Raw genomic sequence first — 25773 nt, 5'->3', positions numbered from 1 at the left:
GAAGTTATAGTTCAATGGTTAAATTGGAACAGCAACACTCGTGCATTGTAGTTATGCTCTCAGGACGAGATCCTCTAGTCCAGGTGAGCTGTGCACAGAGCAGAACCCAAACGTATGAGAGAAGATAACCCTAAGCCACCTTTCTATCTTAGGTACTTGTAGAGCCCCCATTACTGTGGATCTGAGTGTCTCACAGTCTTTAGTGTACACGCCTGTGAAGTACTATTTTCCCTGTGTTACTGATGGGGAACTGAGGCACAGGCTCAGACTGCACGGCAGATATGCCTGCATGTGTTTTCCAGCGTGAGCAGACATCCCACACTACCGCTGATCGACCTTGAACTGTAGCTACAGCAGCCTTGAATAAGATCCCACCGGAAATGCTGGCTCCATACTCAGGTGGCTAGCTTCTCTCGCTACTTGTGCCACTGTGGCTACACTTCTACCTTTAGCACACTGGTTTGATCAGACCTGGCACGGGTGTGTCTACACACATGGAAATTAAATTAACCCTTCCGGTGGTGGCCTAGTGTTATGCTGCCTGGTATGGGACACAGCAAAGAGCGCCAAGCTCAGGCCAGACTGCCAAAATATAGGGCATGTACCCTAAACTGGTAGTACATGCTCTCCTAAGATTTCATCAAGCCAGTAACAAAAGTGAACTCTTGTATCACTGCGCTACTTCACAGAGAGCACACAACAGACCCCTAGGCACTCCAACCCCCGGTTACCACCCAGACAGCTGGACTTAGTGATGAAAGGTTATTAAAATCAAAATTCACCACACGTTAGGTTCTTCCAATCCCAAAATCAACACGTACTTTGAGAATCTCACCAAATACCACAATGCAGTCAATCTTAAGTAAACCAACTAAACATTTATTTAAAAAAAAAAAAAAAGGAGAGCCTTATTAAATGATTAAAGGAATCATATACATTACAATTGATTTCAGAGTCTGTAGGTCAGGATAATAGCAGTGATGGTCATTCTGCTTGCTTGCAATAAGTCTCTCTGGATCACCCAAAAAGATTGAGGGTCATCAGTCCTTTATTGAAAGCTTCCCTCTTGTTGGAAAATCATAGTCCAGAGAAATGGAGCAGGATTGAAGGCAAAGAATGATGTCACAGTCTGCAATTTATACCCCTTAGTCCAGGTGCATGGAAAGTTACTGGCACAAACATGGAGTCCTGGGTCACATGTGTCTTGCTGAGTCATGAGACATTCATTGCCTACCTGCTGCCTGAAGCAACCCCAGGAGGGGGTCCCTGGAAGAGCTGATTGCCCTTAAAGCGCAATCAATGCATGGCTGGCCAGTCTAGATGTAAATCTGCCTTGTGGGTGTTACCCAGAAACACAACAGGTTTGAGATACAAACACATAGCAAATATTTATAACTTCAGCGACAATGCTGATATGTGGATTTAAACAGGATAATAATACTTAGCAGACTATAACTTTTCTATTGGTACCTTACAAGACATATTCTGTACAAGATTTATCACAATTGTGCAACAGTCGTGTTACATTAGTGTAACCATGGTCACCTTTCTTTTATACAGTGTCACCCCCAGCCAGAGCCTACGTAACTTTGAACAAGATCACAAGGAAAGTGGAGGCGGGGTGTAGGGAAGTGAACCCAAGTCTCCTAAATCAGCACCCTAACTTCTGAACCATCCTTCTTTTTTTCCCTTTACTACTCCCTTGTTTGTAGAGCTGGTTTGGCCCTTGGTGACCTTAGAACAGCTTGAAGGTTCTCAGCTGAAGGTTGTTTGATGGCCTGTGTGAAAGGAGTTGGTGTTCTCAGTCCAGATCACAAGTAGTGCGCAAGAAAGAATAGTTCAGAACTACGATATAGGAACAGAGCCTACACCCGTTTTTTACTCATGATGAGACTTGACACAAACCCAGGTCACTGAGTCCCTCACTCTCATGAGCACTACATTTACTCACAAGTGTTTTGAAGGAAAAGCAGCCTTGTTGTAGGGAACATCTGCTTCAACTCTCTCATGCACATCGCTCCTTTGCAAATCAATTTTCCCTATTATCTACCTACCTAAAATGACCTCTTACACACTTTTAAAAATATATATATATTTGGATGAAGAAAAATAGCATGAAAAGGCCAAACATGAAAAGTAATTGAAGGCATTATCATTGCATATAGGGATAAATGTGTTTGCTGGCCACAGTCTGACCTACATTTGCCCCTGAAAACACTGCAAACAAAACAGTTTAAAAGCTACTTGGAAGGTATATTGGCAGCTGTGCCTGTTTCTTAGAAAACCTGGGTCCTTGTCTCTGCCACTGGCTCACCGTGAGATCATGGATGAGTTACTTACCCTGCCTGTGTAAAATGTAATTTCTAGTACCTACCTTTCGTTCCAGGAGTGCTGTGAGGCTAAATTCATTAAGGTTTGTAAAGCGCTATGAGATTCTCAGTGGAAGGAGAACAAAGTAGTGTTATCTAACAAGATGTCTCGTATGTTAATTGAATGTGACCTGACACATGGTAAAGCAATTGTATATCATAACACTATTGTAGCATTTTCGTACCAAAGTATCCCACAATGCTTTCCAATTATATACATGTATTTACATATAACCGAGCACTGCACAGTATGTTGGTGATAAAGAAAAGGGGAATTTTTGACCAAAGACATTAGAGCAAACCCCATCTCTAGCCAAAAGGGCCATGGTATATTCGATGCCTGCACAGGGTAGATGTAACCCACACACCTTCTGGGTGTGGTGTTCTGTCCCATCTAGTGGCACCAAGACCACTTAGAGAGAGAGAGAAAATGAGTCCACTCTACAGCCTTAGCTAACAATCAGTTGGCTTTTAGCTCATGCTATAGAGGCTCATGCACTAAGCTCCAGAGGTCCCCGGTCTGTCAGCGTTACATAGACAAAATATTATATGTTCAGATTTCATTGGTGCTCAGGAAATCTAGCTCAACTTGGAAAAGGAAGACTTGAACCTGTGGTTTCTGAAAAGCTTAGGTGTCGCAAACCTGAAACCTAGACTTTCCACCATTTAGATGAATGAATGACAAGGAAATTGGGTGGGGAAACAAAATTATATGTTGAATAGCGGTGCCTAAGTCACTGCTCCTGGCGGTACCATTTTTTAAATGATTATTTTTCTTGTTTTTCACTTGCTTGAGAAGTACAGACAAAGAGCCCCTACCGGCACCTTCACTGCACCGTGGTGTGTAACACAGACTATTTCAGAGTGAAAGAGTAGGAATGATGACTTTAAAACAGGCAATTTTTGCCAAGCATGTGCAGTTCAATGCAAGGCACTTATGGAAATGGCTCAAAGATTCTGAAAGGAACTGGCGTCTCGGTTGTCATTAGACTGACGAATGACAGACTTCCATTTGCACATAACACGCAGAGTCTATATATCGAAAGGGCGTACAGCTAGGCCAGCTTTTTCAACCCTCAAGTTAGATTCCTGTGACATTCTTTTGGGGTTACCTGAGGAGTCAGGTGAACTACTACCCCCTGCATACAGCGGGAGGGTGCCCTGTCTGTGTTCCACGAGGGAAAACTCTTCCCAGCCGCTGGCTACTGGCATCACAGGGTCCCAGCTCCACAAGCCCCACTCTTTTCCGATGTAAGCTAGCAATTGACACAACCCACTTTGTTACACTCAAGTGCCCAATCCCCTGTCTTCTGGACACCCACAATGTATACTGATCCTCTGTTTCTGAGGAACCAGTGCACCCCACCTGCTGGTTTATTTAACAGAGTCTGAGATAAAGATTCAAATAAAAGGTTTTGAAAACATAAGATTACAGGTAAATGAAAAACATAAAACACAATCTATAGCCTGTACTTATTAACAAGGTACTTTCCTGCCTAATACGGTATTTCTCACCCAACGATTAGTTCTTCCAGTGCTTGTCCCGCCCATAAAGCTGGGATCCACTGTTCATGAGCCGAGCGCACGCACGCACACACACACACCCTGACACAGAGCCTCCTCTTGTAATGGATAACCACTTAGGCCAATCTTCTGCTCTTATGCAATCCTAGGCTATTGTCTCTTAGTGCCCCACCACCACCACCTTTGAAAACTCTCTTGGGCTTCCTTCATCTTTGTGAATCACCACCCTGCATCTACTCCAGACAGTAAACACAGGCCGTCTCTGTGGTAGCACATGAATTAAATCTCAGTCTACAAAATCCCAGAGGACAACCTTAACCACAAGACTAGTCATCCCTCTTTTACAAATATCCTTACTCTAAATTTCTCAAAAGTCCACTGCACCTGAAATCTCTCAGGTGTGGTCTGTGGTCAGAAGACAACTCGGGGTCAAAATCTGAAGTGACTTGGTTATGCCATTTTTTATTTAGATTTAATTAGTATGATTTGCTGTAGGAAAATTCTTCTAACATTTTTATTGGGCCATATTCCAAGACTGGCTATACTAGAAACTTTAAATTTGGTTTATTCAAGATTACTAGCGCACAATGGAAACAGATCTACCCCCTTTCAGTCACATGAGACCCACTGCAACTGACCAGCAAGACATGGCTGTGATGGGTTTGGTCACAGAGACCACCTTGGGACTGTCACCTGACATGCTGAAATTACCTCTGAGCCCATTTTCCAGGCCAGCTTGGGACTCCAGAACCCTGCCTTGTTGAGGCAGACACGCTAGCCTGCTGCAATACAGACCCAGGTCTGGTCCATGCCCCCAAAGCTGCAGGCTTTAACCAAAAACTGCTCAGCAAATCACCTATCTCCAGCACACAGACACCCAGCTCCAATGGGATCCAAACCCCAAATAAATCCGTTTTATTCTGTATAAAGCTTATACAGGGGAAACTCATAAATTGTCCACCCTCTATAACACGGATAGAGGTATGCACAGCTGTTTGCTCCCCAGGTCTTAATCACTTACTCTGGGGTTCATTAATAAACAAAAGTGATTTTATTAAGTATAAAAAGTAGGATTTAAGTGGTTTCAAGTAATAACAGACAGAACAAAGTAAGTCACCAAGAAAAATAAAACAAAAACACGCAAGTCTAAGCCTAATACATTAAGAAACTGATTACAGGTAAAATCTCACCCTCAGAGATGTTCCAATAAGTTTCTTTCCCAGACTCCTTTCTAGTCTGGGCCCAATTCTTTCCCCTGGTACAGTCCTTGTTAGTTCCAGCAGTCATCTGAGGTGGAAACTAGGGTTTTTCTCATGACTGGAAGCCTCCTTTGTTCTGTTCCACCCCCTTTTATAGCTTTGGCACAAGGCCAGAATCTTTTGTCTCTCTGGGTACCCACCCCTCCTTCTAAATGGAAAAGTACCAGATTTAAGATGGATTTCAGTATCATGTGACATGGTCATATGTCCTGTGAGACCCCAGCCTCCATTCTTCCTGGACTGCCCTACACGTATACAGGAAGGCTTGCAGGTAAATAAACCATGTACAACCAATTGTCCTAGTCAATGGGAGCCATCAAGATTCTAAGCCACCATTAATGGCCCACACTTTGCATAATTACAATAAGACCTCAGAGATATACTTCATATTTCTAGCTTCAGATACAAGAATGATATATGCATACAAATAGGATGAACACACTCCGTAGATTATAAGCATTGTAATGATACCTTATAAGAGACCTTTTGCATAAAGCATACTCCAGTTACATTATATTCACATTCAAAGCATATATTCATAAAGCATATGGAGTGTAACATCACAATGGAAACAAAGAAGAACATATCTTTCCTCTTCTCCTTCCAGATACGATCCAAGAGCAACACTGTCTCATAGCTACCCGTATGATCTGGATAGATTGATAGTAACACATTTACGTGTAATAACTGCCCACTAGCAAGGGAAATGGCAGTGTGTAAAAAAGCGGTACATTGCACAACATAAATCTCCTAGCAAGTGCAATTAGGGATTATTATCATTATTTACTATTTATATAGCACTGTAGGAGAACATGGCACTGTATAGTTGGAGAGCCATGCCAAACAAATAACAGGTCACCACCCTGGGGGGAGCACTGACTAGAACAGTACAGAACAAAGAGCCCAATACAGTAAAGAAAGAGGAGGGGGTGGGAGGGTGTCACAGCAACTGGAGCGTGTCACCGAACAGGAGGGGCTTGAGGTGTTTCTTTGGAGGAGGAGGCTTTGTATAAATTCATTTGAAGGCTGCTCCGAGCCTAATGGGATATTCAGTCACATGCCTAATTAGGCCCTTGAAAAACCGAATCACACTGTGCCGGGACAGGACACTCCAGTCCCGCCAGTATAAATGCCAAGATTGGATATGCTCCAACCAAACAGTGGTCCTGGTGGCCTGGGTCGAATTCTCGGCTGGTGTATACGGGCACAGCTATACCGAAGCCAGTGGAGCCCTTTTGCAGCAGCAGTGAATACAGTCCATTATGCCTCCAGAAGGACTTGGGGCAAGTGAATGGGGCAGCAGGACTTCAGGATCCCTCCAGTGCATTGATGCCACCAGAGATAGAAACAGGAGTGGACCTGTAGCCTCTGCTAGATACCCCATTTCCTCCAGGGCAACTCACACTATAACAGCCATTGTTTGGTGCTTCATAGGTATGTTTGGTTCAAATTCATGATTACCACCCATTAAAATGTGTCTTTTCCCTATTCCCTCCAGGTTGCAAATTTGCTGAGGCTATTCCAGATCCCCCAGATCAGCTATGCTTCCACCAGTGCCAAGCTGAGTGACAAGTCCCGCTATGATTATTTCGCAAGGACGGTCCCCCCCGACTTCTATCAAGCAAAAGCAATGGCTGAGATTTTACGGTTCTTCAACTGGACCTACGTGTCAACGGTTGCCTCAGAAGGAGACTATGGAGAGACAGGGATCGAAGCCTTTGAACAGGAGGCTCGCCTCCGGAACATCTGCATTGCCACCTCAGAGAAGGTTGGCAGGTCCAATATCAGGAAGTCCTATGACAGCGTGATCAGAGAGCTGCTCCAGAAACCCAACGCAAGGGTGGTCGTGCTCTTCATGCGAAGCGATGACTCTCGGGAGCTCATTGCTGCCGCTAACCGATTCAACGTTTCCTTTACGTGGGTCGCCAGTGATGGGTGGGGGGCCCAGGAGAGCGTTGTCAAGGGCAACGAGCACGTAGCTTATGGAGCAATAACCCTGGAACTTGCTTCCCACCCAGTTAAAGAGTTTGACAGGTACTTCCAAAGCCTCAATCCTTATAATAATCATCGCAATCCCTGGTTCAGGGACTTTTGGGAGCAAAAATTCCAGTGCAGTCTCCAGAACAGAAAGCCGCACAGAAAAGCTTGTGACAAACACTTAAATATCAACAGTTCCAATTACGAGCAGGAATCCAAGATCATGTTTGTGGTGAATGCTGTGTACGCGATGGCCCACGCCTTGCACAAAATGCAACGGACACTGTGCCCCAACACCACCAAACTGTGTGATGCCATGAAACTTCTGGATGGCAAGAAGCTGTATAAAGATTACCTACTGAAAGTTAACTTCACAGGTAAAAGAAAGCTTTTGTTTGTGGCATGCAGTGTGTGATGTTTGCTAATGTGATTGGAAAAGTTAAATACCTTTATTATTCTTATATTATTTATCACTTATATGATAGGGATCAAGGCCTCTTTGTGGTAGGTGCTAGAGTAAAGAGACACTCTTTACATTAGTCCCCGATGCAGTAAGATACTTACATACAGACATAACACTGAGCATGTGAGGAGTCCTATTGACTATGCACGTTGTTAAGGACCTCACTGAAGCCGGGCTCTACAGATCTTGCCATTTAAATTGCTTACAAAATGCAAAAAGCTGGGTGAAACTAACATATGGAGGTGGCAGAAGGTGGATAATGTGATAATGATGTTTTCATGGGGACAAGCTGTGCTCACAATGTAGCTCACTGCCGGCCTCACCATTGTCACTGGCACTGTTTAGTCTTTTATTAATGTACCACCATAACAAGACAAAGTAGTTCCATAGGGCAAACAAATAGAAAGTACAATATTATAATTCCTTGGTTTTATATGTCTATCACCCTCCCTAGGCACATATATCACACTCACATTTATATGAATTATTGAAGTGAGTTGCTTGGATGACCTGTTTGATGCAAAGGGAACACCCTGCTGTAATTTGCCTGAGAGAAACCGAGTTTTTCAAAAGAGTTCGGCAGAAGCCAGCATTTCTCATTGAGAATGAGAAGTGTTCTCAATGGGGGTAGCGGGGAGATGAGCACTTTCAAAAATCTGTTCCTAGAAATGTTCATACAATGGATTGGGCCATCCACTAGATAGTTGCTCGTGTTAGTTCATCCCCTCCTGAACACATCAGTAAATACCATGCACACAAGCACATAGATAATATATGCACAGAATCCCGATGCATTGTGATTACATTTTATTTATTTATTATTTTATGTGTAGCAGGAAATAACATGGTGGTTATATCTTTTTAGGTTTTAAATCTAATGGAAAGGGAGAAATACAAATCTTCCCCCTTTTAACGTGAGCAGAATGTTTTCTATTTATTTTGTTAATTAAGCCAGATTTTGAATTCCTTACTCCCAATAATGTGCAGTTACTCATCTAACTAGCTCCACTATCCAGTCAGACGACTCAGATAAGTAACAGCTCACCAGTGAGAATGCAGAATTCATAATCTTTAGATTATTAGCAAGCATTTATGTTAAACTCTAGTTACTTTTATGAAATTAAATTCACATACTACTAATAGAGTCTAACATCACAGACTAATAAACTGCTACCCAATCAAATTCAAGATCACAAATTAAAGTGAGATGGGAAACAGTTTTCCCATCCTGCAAACATTTTCGAGATTTTGAAAAATTTTCACATCCTGAATTGGGACAAAAAGTTGAAATCCTAGACATTTTCGCTAACTGAAAATAAAAAAAAATTGGTTCAGGCTAATCAAAAAAAATTATTTTGATTTTTTTATACTATAAATTAAATTTTTAAGCAAAACATTTCATTTTGAAAATGTAAAAACTGGATGTTTTGACAATGTTGCAACTTTTTTTTCAAAAATTGCTCACAACAGGAAATTCATTGAAATCAAGCCTTTCCCATTAAGTTTCAGTTTCAGTGAACTGGCATTTTCAGATGAAAAAAACATTTTGTCGAAAGATTTCCTACCAGCTCTATTGCAGAGGTGTCTCATTGGTATTATCAAAAACAATGAGCTACACCTGCTATATGATCTGATTAATTCTTATTATTTTGGAGTCAGTTCTCAGTTATAAACTGGGATGGGTGAAATGCTAGCCCATTGAAGCCAAGGGGAGTTTTGCTATTGATTTCAGTGGGGCCAGGATTTCACCCATGATCTTTACTAGTTGCTGTTAGGCTCTGGGTGTGACATTAATACAATCTCTACCAGATACTAGAAAGCTTTCAGAATACAATTACCTGGCATTTTTTGACTACCCACTTGCAAATGTCATTATCACTGCTGCCCTTTAGACCTATTTAGACCTATTGCTCCATCTTGTCACAGGCTATGTAAATTCTACCTGCATCCATTCCATGTATAGACCACACATTATATTCTGGGAATTTCAAGGGCAGATCAATTGCAGCAGCATTTGGGATTACATTGTTTGCAACACAAAATCACACCAAAGGACACATCCGAAAATGCATCCCAATGGGGATGGAGGATGGTGTGGAACTTACTTACCCATCACTTATACCAGTGCCAAGTCAGAGTCTGAATGCTGAAGTGTCCTTAGCCTTGTTAATAGTTCATGACTCTCCAAAAGAATCAGGAAAGAAATGTAACAAGGACGATAATCATATTCAGAAATACACACACAAATAGTTATTGAATACTTTAGAGTTGTTAGGGAGAACACTGCCTCACCATCTGTGCTGAAAGCCTGTAGTACAGATGGACAAGCCTTGCAGGCATAGAAGTAGGCCGCCGGTATTCATGGTTTGTCACCCTGTAAAGACCCAAATATTGATCCTTATTACACACTTCCAGTTTTTACAAATTTGTAAGTTGCATCTTCATATATGCCAGCTAACACCAGTTTGACTATATGTAATGTATACCACCAGTATATGTAGATGCAATTCAAACCCCGTGACAATAGCATAACAATAAAGGCATAACAGGAATATGTAAGATAAAACACAGCATGGGGGAATTAGTATATGGTATAATGGTTAGAACAGAGGACTAGACATCTGAATTCCTACATTCTAGTCCTAACTCTGTCACTGACATGTATATCATTTCTGAGGCTCTGCTTACCCATCTGTAAAATTAACATAACACATTTGCCTACGTCAGAGGGTTTTCCTGTGACTTTAAGTCTGTTACTGAGTGACCAGAGAGGTTGAAGTGTTCTCCTACTGGTTTTTGAATATATGATTCCATATACATTGGTACATTGGCCAAACCGGACAGTCTCTACGCAAAAGAATAAATGGACACAAATCTGACATCAGGAATCATAACATTCAAAAACCAGTAGGAGAACACTTCCACCTCTCTGGCCATTCAGTAACAGATTTAAAGGTGGCAATTTTGCAACAGAAAAGCTTCAAAAACAAGACTCCAACAAGAAACTACTGAACTTGAATTAATATGCAAACTAGATACCATTAACTTAGGCTTGAATAGAGACTGGGAATGGTTGAGTCATTACAGAGTGAATCTATTTCCCCATATCCTCACACCTCTTGTCAATTCTCTGAAATGGGCCATCTTGATTATCACTACAAAAGTTTTTGTTCTTCTGCTGATAATAGCTCATCTTAATTAATTAGCCTCTTAGAGTTGGTATGGCTACTTGTACCTTTTCATGTTCTGTATGTATATATATCTCCTTACTATATGTTCCATTCTATGCATCTGATGAAGTGGGCTGTAGCCCACGGAAGCTTATGCTCAAATAAATTTGTTAGTCTCTAAGGTGCCACAAGTACTCCTGTTCTTTTTGTGGATACAGACTAACACGGCTGCTACTCTGAAAGAAATCTGGTAATAGCTCTTCAGTCTAGCAGACAAAGGTATAAGACTATCCAATGGCTGGATGCTGAAGCTAGTCAAATGCAGACTAAGAGCAAATTTTTAACAGTGAGAGTAATTAAATACTGGACAGTTTAACAAGGGTTGTGGTGGATTCTCCCTCACTGGCAATTTTTAAAACAAAATGGGCTGTTTTTCTGATCTGCTGTAGTTCAAGCGCAGTTGTTGGACATGAAGCAGGAATTAATACAGGGAAGATGTATGGCCTGTGTTATGCAGAAGGTCAGACTAGATGATCCCTTTGGGCCTTAAATATCACTGCACATTAACCTTTTTCAGCAGCATGAGCAGAGGGAGGAGATAACTCAATTTCTCATGTCACGCTTCCATCGGTGTGAATGGAGGGAAGAGTAATTTATATCCAGATGCTCACCGCAAGTAATTGGATGGGAGAACTCAAAGCCCAGTTCATATGTATAGATACACACACCCTTACCCACTCCTTAGTTGTTGGCTGGGGTCCCATAAAGGCAAAGACTGACTCCACTTCTGATCTTTAAAATCCCCATAATCCCCCCTGAAAACAGAAGTATAATACTTAGTGTTCAGATGTCCCTGCGTCACAGTCCCCTGTAGCACAGTCAGTTGAGTCATGGGATGTTGGTGTTGGAGGATCTGGCTACAGTGCTTGCTGTTGCCTAAAGCTCTGAATGGCCATGGTGTGCAACCAAGTGACAGCCACAGAGTCCTACATGCCATTTGTATTATGCACTGTAGCACTGAGACTGGATGCTTTAGTGGATTGCACATGCCATACCCTTTCATCTCTAGGTCCCATCACATGTAGGTTAGTGGTAACCAAAAATTCGTATGATGGGATAGCAGTTTAATGGCCTACGTACATTGAATTGGTGGTGTCTGTCCACTAGTCCAGTCCCATCATAAAAAACTGCCATTACAATTGGCACTAATGGGTAGCTTCCTTGACAATCTGAGCACAAGGATTGAATGGACCTGGAGATTGAACTACCCTCTTACCCTTTCAGGTAGTCTTTGCTAGTCAAGGCTGAGGTACAGTGGGTCCAGTAATGTTCATTGGGAGGGATAGTGCAGTGGTTTGAGCAATGGCCTGCTAAACCCAGGGTTGTGAGCTCAATCCGGGGGGGGGGGGAAGTTGAGGATTGGTCCTCCTTTGAGCAGGGGGTTGGCCTAGATGACCTCCTGAAGTCCCTTCCACCCCTGACATTTTATGATTCATATGCCCTATCTGCTTTATGAACAAACACTCAGATTTCAGTGGGAGTTAGGCGCCTAAATACTTTTGAGGATCTGGGCCAAAGTACGTCTGTCTCCAGATGCCACCAACCTGCTGCCTGGCATGAACACTAAACTCCCCTATTCCACAAAGAAGGGAAAATGCAGCATTACACAGACACTGAGCAGCAAAGATACATCTCAGTGCTTCACAATTCTCAAAGGACTCTGGGAAGTATGTTGCAGTTGGACAGCACCCAGCAGGCCTCCATTCCTAAAAAGTCTGCAGAAACCACAAACACAGCAACAGAGCCAAAATGGTAATAGCAACATAGTTAGATGACTGAACTTTGAAGTTTCTGATACAGCAAACAGCTCTTGATCTCAGTTTCCTTCCCTTGAATATTTATATTTCCCACAACTTGTTTCAGCTGAGCTGATCAAAAATACATACTGAATATAAATATAAATATTCTCTGCCTGGTTCCTGACTTCTCGTCAGTTTCCTTGGCCATATTGATAAAATAACCTTTCGATGTTATAAACTCTAGGGCATACGCTGCCCTTTCAGGAGTGTAACTGAGGGCAGAATTTGGCACTCTGTTTATTGAGCATTGCACATATGTCTGAAAAACTGAACAATGTTCTCAGCTTTCAGATCACATATCTGAGAGCCAGAAGGCTCAGTAACCTAATTTCCCTAAATCACAGGCTTGCTATGTTTTGCCTACTGCATGTTTTATAATTATTATTATTATTTCATCTTTTGTTTCACTGGCAAATATCATCCTAAATTCTAAATATCAAAAGACTCCACAAAAGAAGAGATTCAAAGTAGCAACTACACTCATCTGGCACTTTTCATCTTCAAATCACTAAATTCACTTCTGCAACTTCATTGGCTTCCAGAGCAGGAGGAGAGAGAAGCATTTCAATGGGATTATATTATTTGTTATCTCTGTGGCACCATACATGTGCACAGCATTCACACATAGATGAAAAGGGAGTAGGTCTGATTCCACACAAAGTAACACCACTGAGTTTAAATGGAATAAACACAGTGTGTGAGAAGAGACAGACTCTGTGTCCTACTCCATAGAGTTTACAATCTAATTTGGGATCATGAACCCAGTAAAAAGGGCCAGATGCTGCCACACTTGTTCTGTACTTCATTCTACATGTAGTCACAGTGAAGTCAATGGGGTTATGTGTATAGTAAGGCACTATTTTATAGGAGTTAGGGTGGCAGAATCTGGTTTCCAAATAAGACATTGATGGATATGATTAAATAAGGATGATTCAAAGGCCTGGTCCCCACTAAGCCCCCACTTCGGACTAAGGTACGCAAATTCAGCTACGTTAATAACGTAGCTGAATTCGAAGTACCTTAGTCCGAACTTACCGCGGGTCCAGACGCGGCAGGGAGGCTCCCCCGTCGATGCCGCATACTCCTCTTGCCGAGCTGGACTACCGGCGTCAACGGCGAGCACTTCCGGGATCGATCCGGGATCGATTTATTGCGTCTTAACCAGACGCGATAAATCGATCCCAGAACATCGATTGCCTGCCACCGGACCCTCCGGTAAGTGTAGACGTACCCATAGATTCCAAGACCAGAAGGGACCATTGTGATCATCTAGTCTGACCTCAAGTATAACACAGGCCCTAGAACTTCCCCAAAATAATTCCTAGAGCAGATCTTTAGGGGAAAAAAACATCCAATCTTGATTTAAAAATGGTCAGTGCTGGACAATCCACCATGACCCTTGGTAAGTTGTTCCAATAGTTAATGAGAGGAATGATATCAGCATACACAGGGATTGGGAAGAGTACACCTCTTATGGAGGGCAGTTATTTCATAAGAGCCTGATGCAAATCCAAAAGACTCCTATTGACTTTGAAGGGACTTTGGATCAGGTCCACCGAAAATAAGTCGTTTGAGTTGATGATTTATTTGTATCTGTTAGTACTCATATACAGCTAGCACACCATCCCCGCACACAGAGCCATGCTGCTCATTTGGAAGAACATTGGTCATTCACAAATTTAATGTCTCCTCACTTTTATAGGTGGGTATTATTTACATCAGAAATGCAGCATCATGAAACTGAGATTATGGAAAGGGACCTTTACACCTAAAGGATAACACCAGCAGCATTTTAAGTTTCCTGCCTGAATCATTTTTTATGTCCCATATTTTGGGTCTGCATCTCACATTGCATTCCGCATCTGAGCCTTGGCAGGTTGAAAGGTAGTCTTGCATATTTTTTTTTGCATGTTTTTGTTGGATATTTAGATTTTTAAATATATAATTTTCTTACTTTATAAAATAGTTTAATATTTATATTCATTATTTTAACGTCTTCAATTCTGATCTCAAAAGTATTGGTGTAAATCAGGAATAACCCTACAGACATTTGTTATTTGTAAATTTTCAGAACATTTTATGTGAATCTATTTCAGACTATCTGTCGTTCCTTTCAACTGTCTTTAGTTATTATTTATTCCTTATTCCTAGTGTGTGATTGGTCAGTGAAGTCACATGACATTGTTTCTGTTCCCTGGCTGGAAAACGGGAACTTTAAAAAATAGGAGATGGGAAATCAAGGCAGTTCTGAGGTGGCCATGCAAACACTTCCAACACGAATCTTAGCACAACTACACATTTGTGCAAATATTCACAAGATTTTCATTTTTTTGCAACATTCTTATGAATAAAAAAGTCACTTGTATAGAAGTTTGAGGAGAATGAACAAAAAGGTTTGGGAGTCCTATTCTAACAAATTCACCTTTATTGTTCATGTGAATGTTTATGAATGCTTCCATTGACCTATTCACTCGAGTTAGCCTGGAAATGGTTTTCCCATCCTACTAATATTTTCAAGAGTTCACATTTTTTCCTAAATTAGGATAAAAATCTCAAACTCTCACGAGTGTTTTTAACCCCAAAAATGAAAAATGTTTTCATTTGCGGTCAATTGAGACCTTTTAATAGTTTCAAAACAGTTCATTTCACTTCCAGTATTTTGCTTACATTTAATTTAAAATTTCTAAACAAAATGTTGTTTCAAACAAGAAAGCCAGAATTTTTTGTTCCAAAAATGTCAAAACAAAACATTTTAATAATTTTGAAACCTTTTTTCTCAACATTTTTTCAAGTCAGGAAATTCATCAAACCTGACCCTGATTTGTGAAGTTTTAGTTTCAACAAATCAGCATTTATTTAAATTAAAAAAACATTGAAAAATTCTTGATCATCTGTAGTATACTCTCAGAACCAGCCATTAGACAACCTGTATTTATTGAAAGCAAATTCAATAAGCAACAAGCTCTACACGGTGGCTAGGCAGGAATATTTTATGTGGGATCATTGTTCTGAAATTGACCTCCCACACAATTCCCACTATAGTCAGTAGAAATTGGATCTGGACAATGTGTCTTTCTTTTCTGTTTGTTTGATACACATTTTAAACATGTATAAAGCATTTCAAACAGAGCCTAGTTTAGCATCAGTGCATTTTTATTAGCAGAAATTGGTAATAATGGAATATAATATTTCATAGCTTTTATCCTGAGAGTCATTTCCTTGTTTTCCTTTCTTCCTGCCATGAAATCATATTTTATACAAGGACTTGACTAGCTAACATACTATACTTCTCCAAGGAAAGGCTGAGCTCAGGGATCAGAAGCAGAGAGCTTGCAAAAGAAACATCTACAGGCTGGTTACTTCAGTTGCAATTTCTCACATTATGGTGGAGACATGGGAATGTTTCTTTGACCTGACCTCTCCCACACTTTGCACTAACAACGGAACAGAGACCAGGAACATGCTGAGTCCTGAAAGGGGATGGACTGTCTTAGGTCAAGTCAATAGCAAACCATCTGGTCAATTGATATGCACCATTGATGGGGCCACAAAGGGAAACGTGTCCATTACTAACTAGCCAGAAAGATGGTGTCTGCAATATTGGGCCTTCAAGGGTGAGGGGCATAAAGCAGAGGGAACTTGTAGGCTCATTAGCATGCCATCTAAGGCCTAAACAACCAATTCCTTAATACACAGGAATAATGGCACAGGGCCAAATACAGAAGTCATACAAATGATGGTGGAAGTTACACATTGATTAGTGGGTGTAAATTGATGTAACTTACATACTCAGGGCTGTACCCCACTTTATCTTGCACCTCCTTATCCCTGTCTGTGGGTTGTTTTTCTGACTTCAAGCCCACTCTTCCACTTGCCAACATGTAATCTAAGCAATCATTTATGTCACCTCTAAATTTAGCACAGTGGCTATATTTATATAGTACATTTTATCCAGAAAGATCCCACTTTAGAATCGTTGTTCTCAGATGCATGTGCACAACTCTCTTTTAAGTCAATGGGAGTTTCATACTCTATTGGCCCACACGGATGTTGGTCCCTCCATTCACCACCAATGCTGGCACTTGCCACTGTTGGAAACCAGTTACTGGACTAACTGGACAATGGAAATGATCCAGTGTGGCAATTCCTAGGTTCCTAGGAAATGTAAGTACTTCTCTAGGCCACAACCCAACAAGAAGTGAAGTGTAGGATACCCAATAGAACTGGGAGCAATTTCAGGTGGGCACAATGGGTGAAATTTCCCCTGGTGCAGAAGGCTGGCACAAGGCATATGCACCCACTTAAGTCCTACCTAACCCCTATTTCTCAGGGCTGGGTAGAGACATAAGTGGCACTTATGCCCTGCACTGGCCTTCTGCACAGGGGTGAATTTCCCCCATATTGATTCCCAAGTGGAATTTGCCCAAGGCTTCACGTGTATACATCTCTAAAATGTTACACCTCCAACAGCTTAATGTCTTATACATGTACCCATACTAGGGACATCGATTCAGTGCTGAGGAAAGAATGCCACCTTCCAGCCAGGGCCGGCTCTGGCTTTTTTGCCGCCCCAGGCAAAAAAGCCTCCCGCCGCCCCCCCACCCCGTGGGGAGCGCGGCAGAGGTGGGCACCGAGCCTGGCCGGGTCTCCGCTCTCCCCGGCGGCCAGAGCGCCGGGAGGAGGGCGGAGAGCCCGGCCGGATCTCTGCTCTCCCCGGCGGCCAGAGCGCCGGGGGAGGGCGGTGAGCCTGCTGCGGCTCTGCTCTCCCCGGCAGCCAGAGCGCTGCAGGGAGGGCGGCGAGCCCAGTCGCGGCCCCGCTCTTGGGCTGGAGCGCCACGCCGTGCCGCCCCCCTCCAGGTGCCGCCCCAAGCACATGCTTGGTGGGCTGGTGCCAGGAGCCGGCCCTGCTTCCAGCTGATCAGCACTGAATGATGACAAAAGAGATTCTTGTTAATGCTAAATAGAAATTTTTATCAGGGAAGTTTGTTAAGCTTCTTCTTTTGGTTTGCAAGGACCACTACAGTTTGAACAAAGAGAGAGTGACTGTCTCCACATGGAATTCCAGTATCCTGAAGAACAAAAATCCTCTTCTGAGACTCTTTTTGAAAGAAATATGTTGTGTCACAATAGGTTTGGAAGCTATGTTGTTAGTACCCTTCTAAGTTCTCTACAACAGTTTTTCAACCTCTGCCTCTTGCTGGTCTATGCTTCCACCTTTATGCAGGGAAATACATCAATATTCCCTTTTTGTCTTTCCCCCTGAGTCCAGTGATTGCTCCTGCTGTTGCTGAACATTCAGTGGAGCAAAAAATTGGGTGGAGGGGGGAAATCTGTGCATTGTGGTTTCCCCTCTATCTTTGGGAGTGGAGGAATGCAGAAGTATTAACAGGATATGCAACGTTGTTGGAAAAGAGACTCCAATGAACTCTGATGGCATTGGAAGGTGACTTGTCAGCTTTGCATCTGGGAGGATGTGATACATACAAATAACTTAAAAGGCAGTAGTGGGCATCTTTTATTTCACCATCCCTCTATTGCTATTCATTGGTGTGCATAGTGTAACTTCACATCTGAACTGGCTGACTAGGCATTTTGGACATTAGTAAGATGTTTCCCTGCATGGTGGTTTAACCCCTCATGATATTAGATGTAATTTCCTACATCTTATGTCTAAGGCAGGAAAGATCCCACAGAAAAGGTATTGACTAACCCAAGACCCAACTTAGCAAGGCACTAAAGCAGTGGTTCCCAAACTTTAACAACCTGTGAGCCCCTTTCACTAAAATGTCAAGTCTCGCGAACTCCCTCCTAAAAATGAATATTTCCAGGGATTTTCTCCTTTACCTGAGTATAAATGATAAAAGCAGTGATCTTGGAAATATAAAATTTGTGTTTATGACATGCTTATTACACACTATTTATTATTCATTATTATTTATCATTACAGTATTGTTATTACATTATGAAAATGGCAACACTCTTCCAAGATCTGACTTTTGTAGCTTGTATCACTTTGAATAAGCCTGTTATAAGACAAGACTCCTATGTTTCAGATCTGAAACAGTATGAAGGTATTTAAGAAGCCAACTCAAAGAGTTCCTCCTACACAAGCATTCAGGTCTTGAGCAGTCCAGGCAAACAACGCAAGTTACAACAAAGCTTAAAAGTGTTCTTCATAATACTTTTAAAAATAATGCTAGCTGCCTATTTAATTTTAAAAACAGCAAAAAATATCCACCTCCCTTTCCATTTCTTATAAGGAGTCTTGAAGTTTAAATCTCCTCAGTGTGATAGATAGGCTTGCTTTGATCTGCTTAGCTCTTGGAAGTCCAGGGGCTCCAGGCTGCTGCCCCCATGCTGCCTGGGGTCCCTAGAGACAGCTCTGTCCGCCATTAGGGAATTTTTTCCCAAGAACTCCCTGTAACATTTAAAAGCAGCAAAGAGTCCTGTGGCACCTTATAGACTAATAGACGTGTAGGAGCATGAACTTTCGTGGGTGAATACCCACTTCTTCGGATGCATGTCGTGGAAATTTCCAGAGGCAGGTATAAATATGCAAGCAAGAGTGAGTCAGACTAGAGATAATGAGGTTAAATGGACACAATTCAGATATTAGGAATGGCAATATACAAAAACCTGTAGGAGAACACTTCAACCTGCCTGGACACACAATAGCAGATTTAAAGGTAGCCATCCTGCAGCCAAAAAACTTCAGGACCAGACTTCAAAGAGAAACTGCTGAGCTTCAGTTCATCTGCAAATCTGACACCATCAGCTCAGGATTAAACAAAGACTGTGAATGGCTATCCAACTACAAAAGCAGTTTCTCCTCCCTTGGTGTTCACACCTCAACTGCTAGAAGAGGGCCTCATCCTCCCTGATTGAACTAACCTCATTATCTCTAGCCTGACTCACTCTTGCTTGCATATTTATACCTGCCTCTGGAAATTTCCACTACATGCATCCGAAGAAGTGGGTATTCACCCACGAAAGCTCATGCTCCTATACGTCCGTTAGTCTGTAAGGTGCCACAGGACTCTTTGCTGCTTTTACAGATCCAGACTAACACAGCTACCCCTTTGATACTGTAACATTTAGCGAACCCCCAGGGGTTCACGAACTCCAGTTTGGGAACCACTGCACTAAATGTATGCGAAAAGTCCCACTGAAAGCATGAGCTCACTTGAGTCTTCACTTGGAGTCTATATGTTCGCACCTCCTCTACACTCATGTGCATGGCAAATTCACCTTAGAGTAAGCAGCTGTGTACAAAAAAAAATTCTGGGAGTTGAACCCCTGCATGTTGTGTGGGAGATTATTATGGGGTGTTGAATCTGTTTACATTTCCAAGTGAAACTCAGGTCATCTTCCCTTCCACCAATGTTACACCCACTGTCCCAATCACTGTAATTGATCTGCTGAACTATACTCTTCTCCATCTTAGCATGTCCATTCCTCCCTGTATGGGCACGAGGGTTACTGTACCTAGAACAACATAGCATTGTGTCACTATTCAAACTGTACAGCATTCTCTTATCCTTTATACGAATGGCATTTTACATTTAAGCTTAATTACCTTAAAGGGATTGCTCTTCTTAGAGTGCACTATATTTTCCTATTGGAAACACAATTTACCTTTGCAAACATTCTCAGAATTATCAAATTGTATAGTAACTGCTGGAGAATTTTTGGTAGTTTTGTAAAAAAACAAACAAATATTATTGCATTACAAGTTATAAAATCCACAGCTGTCAAATTTGGAAGCTCCTTTATATCAAGTCAATTAGACAATAATAGACAAAGGGTCTATTTCAAGGTTCATTTGGTTCCTATTTCTAAAGTCTGAAACTAGCTAATTAAAAACACTTTGAGCATTCTCTGGAAACATCTCTCTGATCCTCCAGGTCCCCCACACAGGAGAAAAATGTCTTCACCATCATCATGCTTCATTATCTTAATCTCTGAGTCTATTCAAATTCCCTTAAGGTTTATCCAAAGAGACACAGATTAAGAGGGACTGAATGAATGTGAGAGATATTCAGCGCCTGACCACCCATCTTCCATTATATGCAAATACAATCTGTGGGCTAGATTTTAAGGGAGCAAGGGATGGTGCATAATCTGCAGACCCTTAGAGGCACTGTACTTCAAAGACACAGGAGTGAGAAGGGGGTGTTGGTACATTACCACTGGCTTATACCAGCAGCACATTACAGCACAACCTCCAGGCTAGCTCAGCTACACTAGCCAGTGCATTAGAGAAACTGAGCCAAAGTTCTACCCATCCCTCTCCCCACCAAATTCCAACCCGCCTGCTCCAGGGAAGGAGTAAATGGACATGCCCCTGCTTAGACCTTCATGCCTGGTCCAACGATCTGAGTAGCTTGTGTAGAGTGTAAAGGGGTTTCTTGCTTCCTTGCATAGGGCAGATAGTCCAAGTCAGAATCTAGGCCTGTGTAAGCAACTTTATAATCCTCAGCATTTGTACAAGCAAGGGCATCAGCTTGCAGATTGAGTAAAAGAATCACAAAGGATTTTTAAAGACCTACTTAGAATATAGCAAAGAGAACAGGAGTCCTTGTGGCACCTTAGAGACTAACAAATTTATTTGAGCATAAGCTTTCGTGGGCTACAGCCCACTTCTTCGGATGCATAGAATGGAACATATATTGAGGTACTGAGGTTCCAGTCTATGCATCCGAAGAAGTGGGCTGTAGCCCATGAAAGCTTATGCTCAAATAAATTTGTTAGTCTCTAAGGTGCCACAAGGACTCCTGTTCTTTTTGCGGATACAGACTAACACGGCTGCTACTCTGAAACCTTAGAATATAGCTTTCCCCCTCCTAAAGTTTCACACCGTCACCCTAAAAAGATCCATAATTCTTCATAATGGGATTGGGTTCCCCTTGCTCATGTTTACAAAACAACTAGTTGGCCTGAGGGAGGAGTTAGACTGTTTAAAGTCGCGCTTCAATTTCCTTTGTAATTACAAGTTGATTGCTAGTATAAATTACCTTGCATGCTTGCTGCCTTTTGTGCCAGCCATTTCTGACAGTGAATAATCTTAACTTAAAAGCCTGATATCAATCCACAGGCATCAATGCTGAAACCCCACAGTGCATTCCCATGGCTTGTCCATTAGCAGCTAAACAGAATTCTTTAACAAAATTAGACTTGGTGTTGCTTGATTTTTAAAAATTATATTAATGCCATTTTAATGTTAAGGATTCATGAGATTTTTCTTACATTTTTTTTAAAACTGTAATCTTTTTTGTTAATGTTTCATATTTTCCATGTATCAAACCGAATATTCTTTGATAAATCAGCTCCACCAGCAACTTTCAAAATGTCCCGAGTAAGAATGATGTGATGAGAATAAGATCACCTTGGTTATGGGTTGCCACCTTGCAACCAGCCAATGGTTCTTCAACAGCAGAGGCCCCAAGGATCATGTAAGTAGGTGGACAAGACAGAAAGGAAAACATATAGCATTGTTTTCATGCAACCAGCTCATAGCAGAGACGGCTAGTGAGTTAATTTACAAAGTTTTGTCTGCATAGGTACATCTGTCCAAGAGTGTGGTCAGCTGGCAGAGCTGGGCAACAGGGCCTGCTTTCAGGAAAGACACTGCTTCTTGCCTGTATCTCTGACAGCTCATACAGCTATCACTCGGTATGTCTACACTGCAATTAGATACCTGTGGCTGGCCCAGGCCAGCTGTCTCGGGCTCATGGGGCTAGGGGGCTGTTTAATTGCAGAGCTCAGGCTGCAACCCGAGCTCTGGCACCCTCCCACCTTGCAGGGTCCTGGAGCCGGGACTCCAGCCCAAGCCTGGACGGCTACACTGCAATTGAACGACTCCTTAGCCCGAGCCCAGTGATCCCAAGACAGCTGGCCTGGGCCAGTTGCAGGTTTTTGTTTGCAGTGTAAACATACCCATTTTGGCCTGCCGCTATTGAGGCCTTGACCCCTATTGAGACTAGACTAGGCACAACTTTCCTATTTGACTCTCTGGGCTTGTCTACACTTCAGCGTAGACACTGCTCACATGGACAGGAGGAATTCTCCCATCAGTGTAGGTAATCCACCTCCCCAAGAGGTGGTAGCTAGGTCAAGCAAAAGAATTCTTCCCTCCACCTAGCACTATCTACACGGGGATTTAGTTCAATTTAACTACGCCGCTCCGGGGTGTTGATTTTTCACACCCCTAGCAGACCAAGTTAAACTGACCTAATTTTCTAATGTAGACCAGGCCTCCATTAATAATTGTGTGAGGATTGACAGTTGCATGTTCTGCTCCCAACAGCAACTCAGTTAAGATGCTTAGCTGAAATGTGAGTCACGGAGCTGAATATAAAATCGGTCACAGTTGATAGTAAGGTTACATTGATAAAGGGTTAATAAATGTTATATGATAGACATGAGCATTATGTGTTACAGATAGGTATAAGCACATCAGGAGAAAGTGTTATAGGCGGTTATAAGATGTTTACAGGCAACCTTCTGGACACTGTAACACTGAAGTTGTTCTTTTAAATCTATTAATTATTTACTAACCCTTTATAAACTATTTGTAAACGGATCTTAATATAAAGTGAGACCGTTTGAGCAGTAGTGCAGAGAATACTCTGGGTGTGAGTCTTCTCTCAGGGTACATCTACACTACAGCGGGGAGTCAATTTAAGATACGCAAATTCAGCTACGTGAATAGCGTAGCTGAATTCGACGTATTGCAGCCGACTTACCCCGTTGTGAGGACGGCGGCAAAATCGACTTCTGCCGCTTTTTGTCGGCGGCGCTTACTACCACCTCTGCTGGTGGAGTTAGAGCACCGATTCGGGGCTCGATTGTCGCGTCCCGACGGGACGCGATAAATCGATCCCCGAGAGGTCGATTTCTACCCGCCGATTCAGGCGGGTAATATAGACCAGACCTCAGTGACCTTACTGTAAACCAGGAGTAGCCCTGCTGAACTCGGTGGAGTTACACTGGTGTAGAAACAAGTGCCAGTGAGCTCTGAGGCAACGCTCTATGTAATCACACGGGAAATAAATCACTTCAACTTCACCAGATTTTATGTAGCTTAATCAAAGAGAATGAAAAGCTAAATTAACTCTTTGAGTCCTGCAGGATACTTTGTAAGGTCAGGTACCAGAGGAGCCCGGGAGCCCCAGGCACCATACGTCTTGTTGTATTATCAAGGATCTTCCTTATAAGGCATTGCCAAGACAATTAATAGGCCCCTGAAACAGGGGGAAAGGGGTTAATAGAAAGTACAGTTTTCATATTATCTACTTGCATAAATGTCTTCTTTTCCACACTTACATCAGCTATTGGTAGTTTTTCGAGCGCCATCTAGTGCGACTAAAGGGGTTTTACATAACTTTCCAGGAAACCAGCGTTCCAGAGATCTAATCGGTTCTTTACCTTTTCATTTCCTGATTAGCTTCATGAGGTGCCACTTACCACAGGGCTGTGGGGCTACTGAGGAAGGTAGCTCTAGTATGCACAATATGCATTCCTACATTTGTTTCTGAACCACATGAAATCAAGGCTTAGGAAATGGCAGGGCTGAGAATATGCAACGCTTTTGTAAAGGCATGTTATTAATGAGCTGTCTCTGTGCCACTGAGCTCTGTCTCTAATCTGCACCTTGTTTTGGAAGATTACATACTGCAAGCTCAGAACAGCTGTTTATTTTATTTAAGACACTGTATCTTCTCAGATTTAGGCATAGCTGCTGTTATTTCCACTCAGGCTCAGCTGCTACAAGTGTTATTTTCTCTAAAGTGACGTTTATACGTTAAGTACCGTGCCAAACACATGCTAGGTAGTCTGTAGAGTCCATCCCTGACCAAAGAGGTAACTGCTTACACATAAAACCATATCTAACAGCCTGCTTCCAGTCTGCTCAAGATGAAGCTCATCTCTTTTCTATAGGTTCACCTTTCTCATAAGAGTTGCCCAGGACCTAATATGTTGAAGCCTCTTCTCTTTCACTCTCCTCTCACATATGCAGTGAGATCCTGCAGTTTCTCCATCTAGCTGGCCCCATGTGTGGACCTGGAGGCATTTCAGAGAGAACTAGGGTGACCAGACAGCAAGTGTAAAAAATCGGGACAGAGTGTGGGGGGTAATAGGAGCCTATATAAGAAAAAAATCGTGACTATCCCTATAAAATCAGGACATCTGGTTACCCTAGAGAGAATTACCACACCAACCTTTAACTTAACCTTTTCCCCTAATAATGCACATTCCACTACTAGGACTTCTCTACCACATTTCCCTGCATCATGGGTACCTACTATGTCCCATCAGTACTATGACTGCAGGCTCCTCCACAATACTCACTAGACATTTGTTTAAACTTCTCGTGAGATCTGGCACTTTAACACCCAGAAAACGTGTCACCAAATTATTCTCATAAGCACCACATACTCAGCTATCAATATTTCTGCTGTTCGGATTCCGATCACCACAGCCTCTCTGTGTCTCCCAGCTGTAACCGCCATCTCCTGGAGCAGCCTCTTTGGTGTCTGATTTGACTCCTATGTGGCATCTTAGTTCCATCTGAAGGAGTTTGTCTGTCAATTCCACATTGGCCCCTCCCATCCTGAGCCAGGCTTTCTCAACTGGATGATCAATGCAGCCTGTTCTAAGGAGGGTCTATTCTGTACCTATGGGCAGTCTCTGTAAATCCATTTCTCTCAGCTCCACCAATTCAACAATACTGGACCCGTGGTAGGCTCCCAGGCCATGAGCTGTTTGCACCAAGCACATAAATGCATCACTTGGCCACAAGGCTAGGAGACGTACCTTCTACAACCTGTGCAATAAACTGGGCAGCTCTTTTTTTCTGAAATATGTTACTGGCATCCTACCTCTATTTTTAGACTGGTGGGGTTAGCTCTGTAACTGGGCACTAGGCAGAACTAGGTAATACCTTTAAGTGCCTTTAAATTATATATTGTTTTGTTGGTTTAGTTGGTTTACAGATTTTACTTTAATTAACCCTCTTTGCATAGGCATAATTGGGCACTGTGACGAGGTAGACTGGGTTCTTTGAGGCCCCCTGCTGGAGGCCTTGTGGTCTTATCACACCTCACCTCCCAGAAAGGAGCAATGAAAATGGGTCCTCCAGACCTGCCTAGA

At 42.4% G+C, this 25773-nt stretch overlaps 1 protein-coding gene across 3 annotated transcripts in view; it reads left to right on the top strand.

The window, feature by feature from the left end:
• The window catches only part of GRM3 (glutamate metabotropic receptor 3), a 151961-nt gene that overhangs the window by 109522 nt on the left and 16666 nt on the right, over window positions 1–25773 (top strand). For all 3 annotated transcript variants that reach the window (XM_054017092.1, XM_054017082.1, XM_054017076.1), the window contains one exon: window positions 6651–7506. In XM_054017092.1, the coding sequence (XP_053873067.1) occupies window positions 6651–7506 (856 nt within the window). The remainder of the gene's footprint in view (window positions 1–6650; window positions 7507–25773) is intronic.

This window comes from Malaclemys terrapin, chromosome 1 (assembly GCF_027887155.1).
Source record: "Malaclemys terrapin pileata isolate rMalTer1 chromosome 1, rMalTer1.hap1, whole genome shotgun sequence".
NCBI classification, from domain to species: Eukaryota; Metazoa; Chordata; order Testudines; family Emydidae; genus Malaclemys; species Malaclemys terrapin.
The sequence above is the reverse complement of the archived record's forward strand: the minus strand, read 5'-3'. Positions and strand labels throughout refer to the sequence as shown.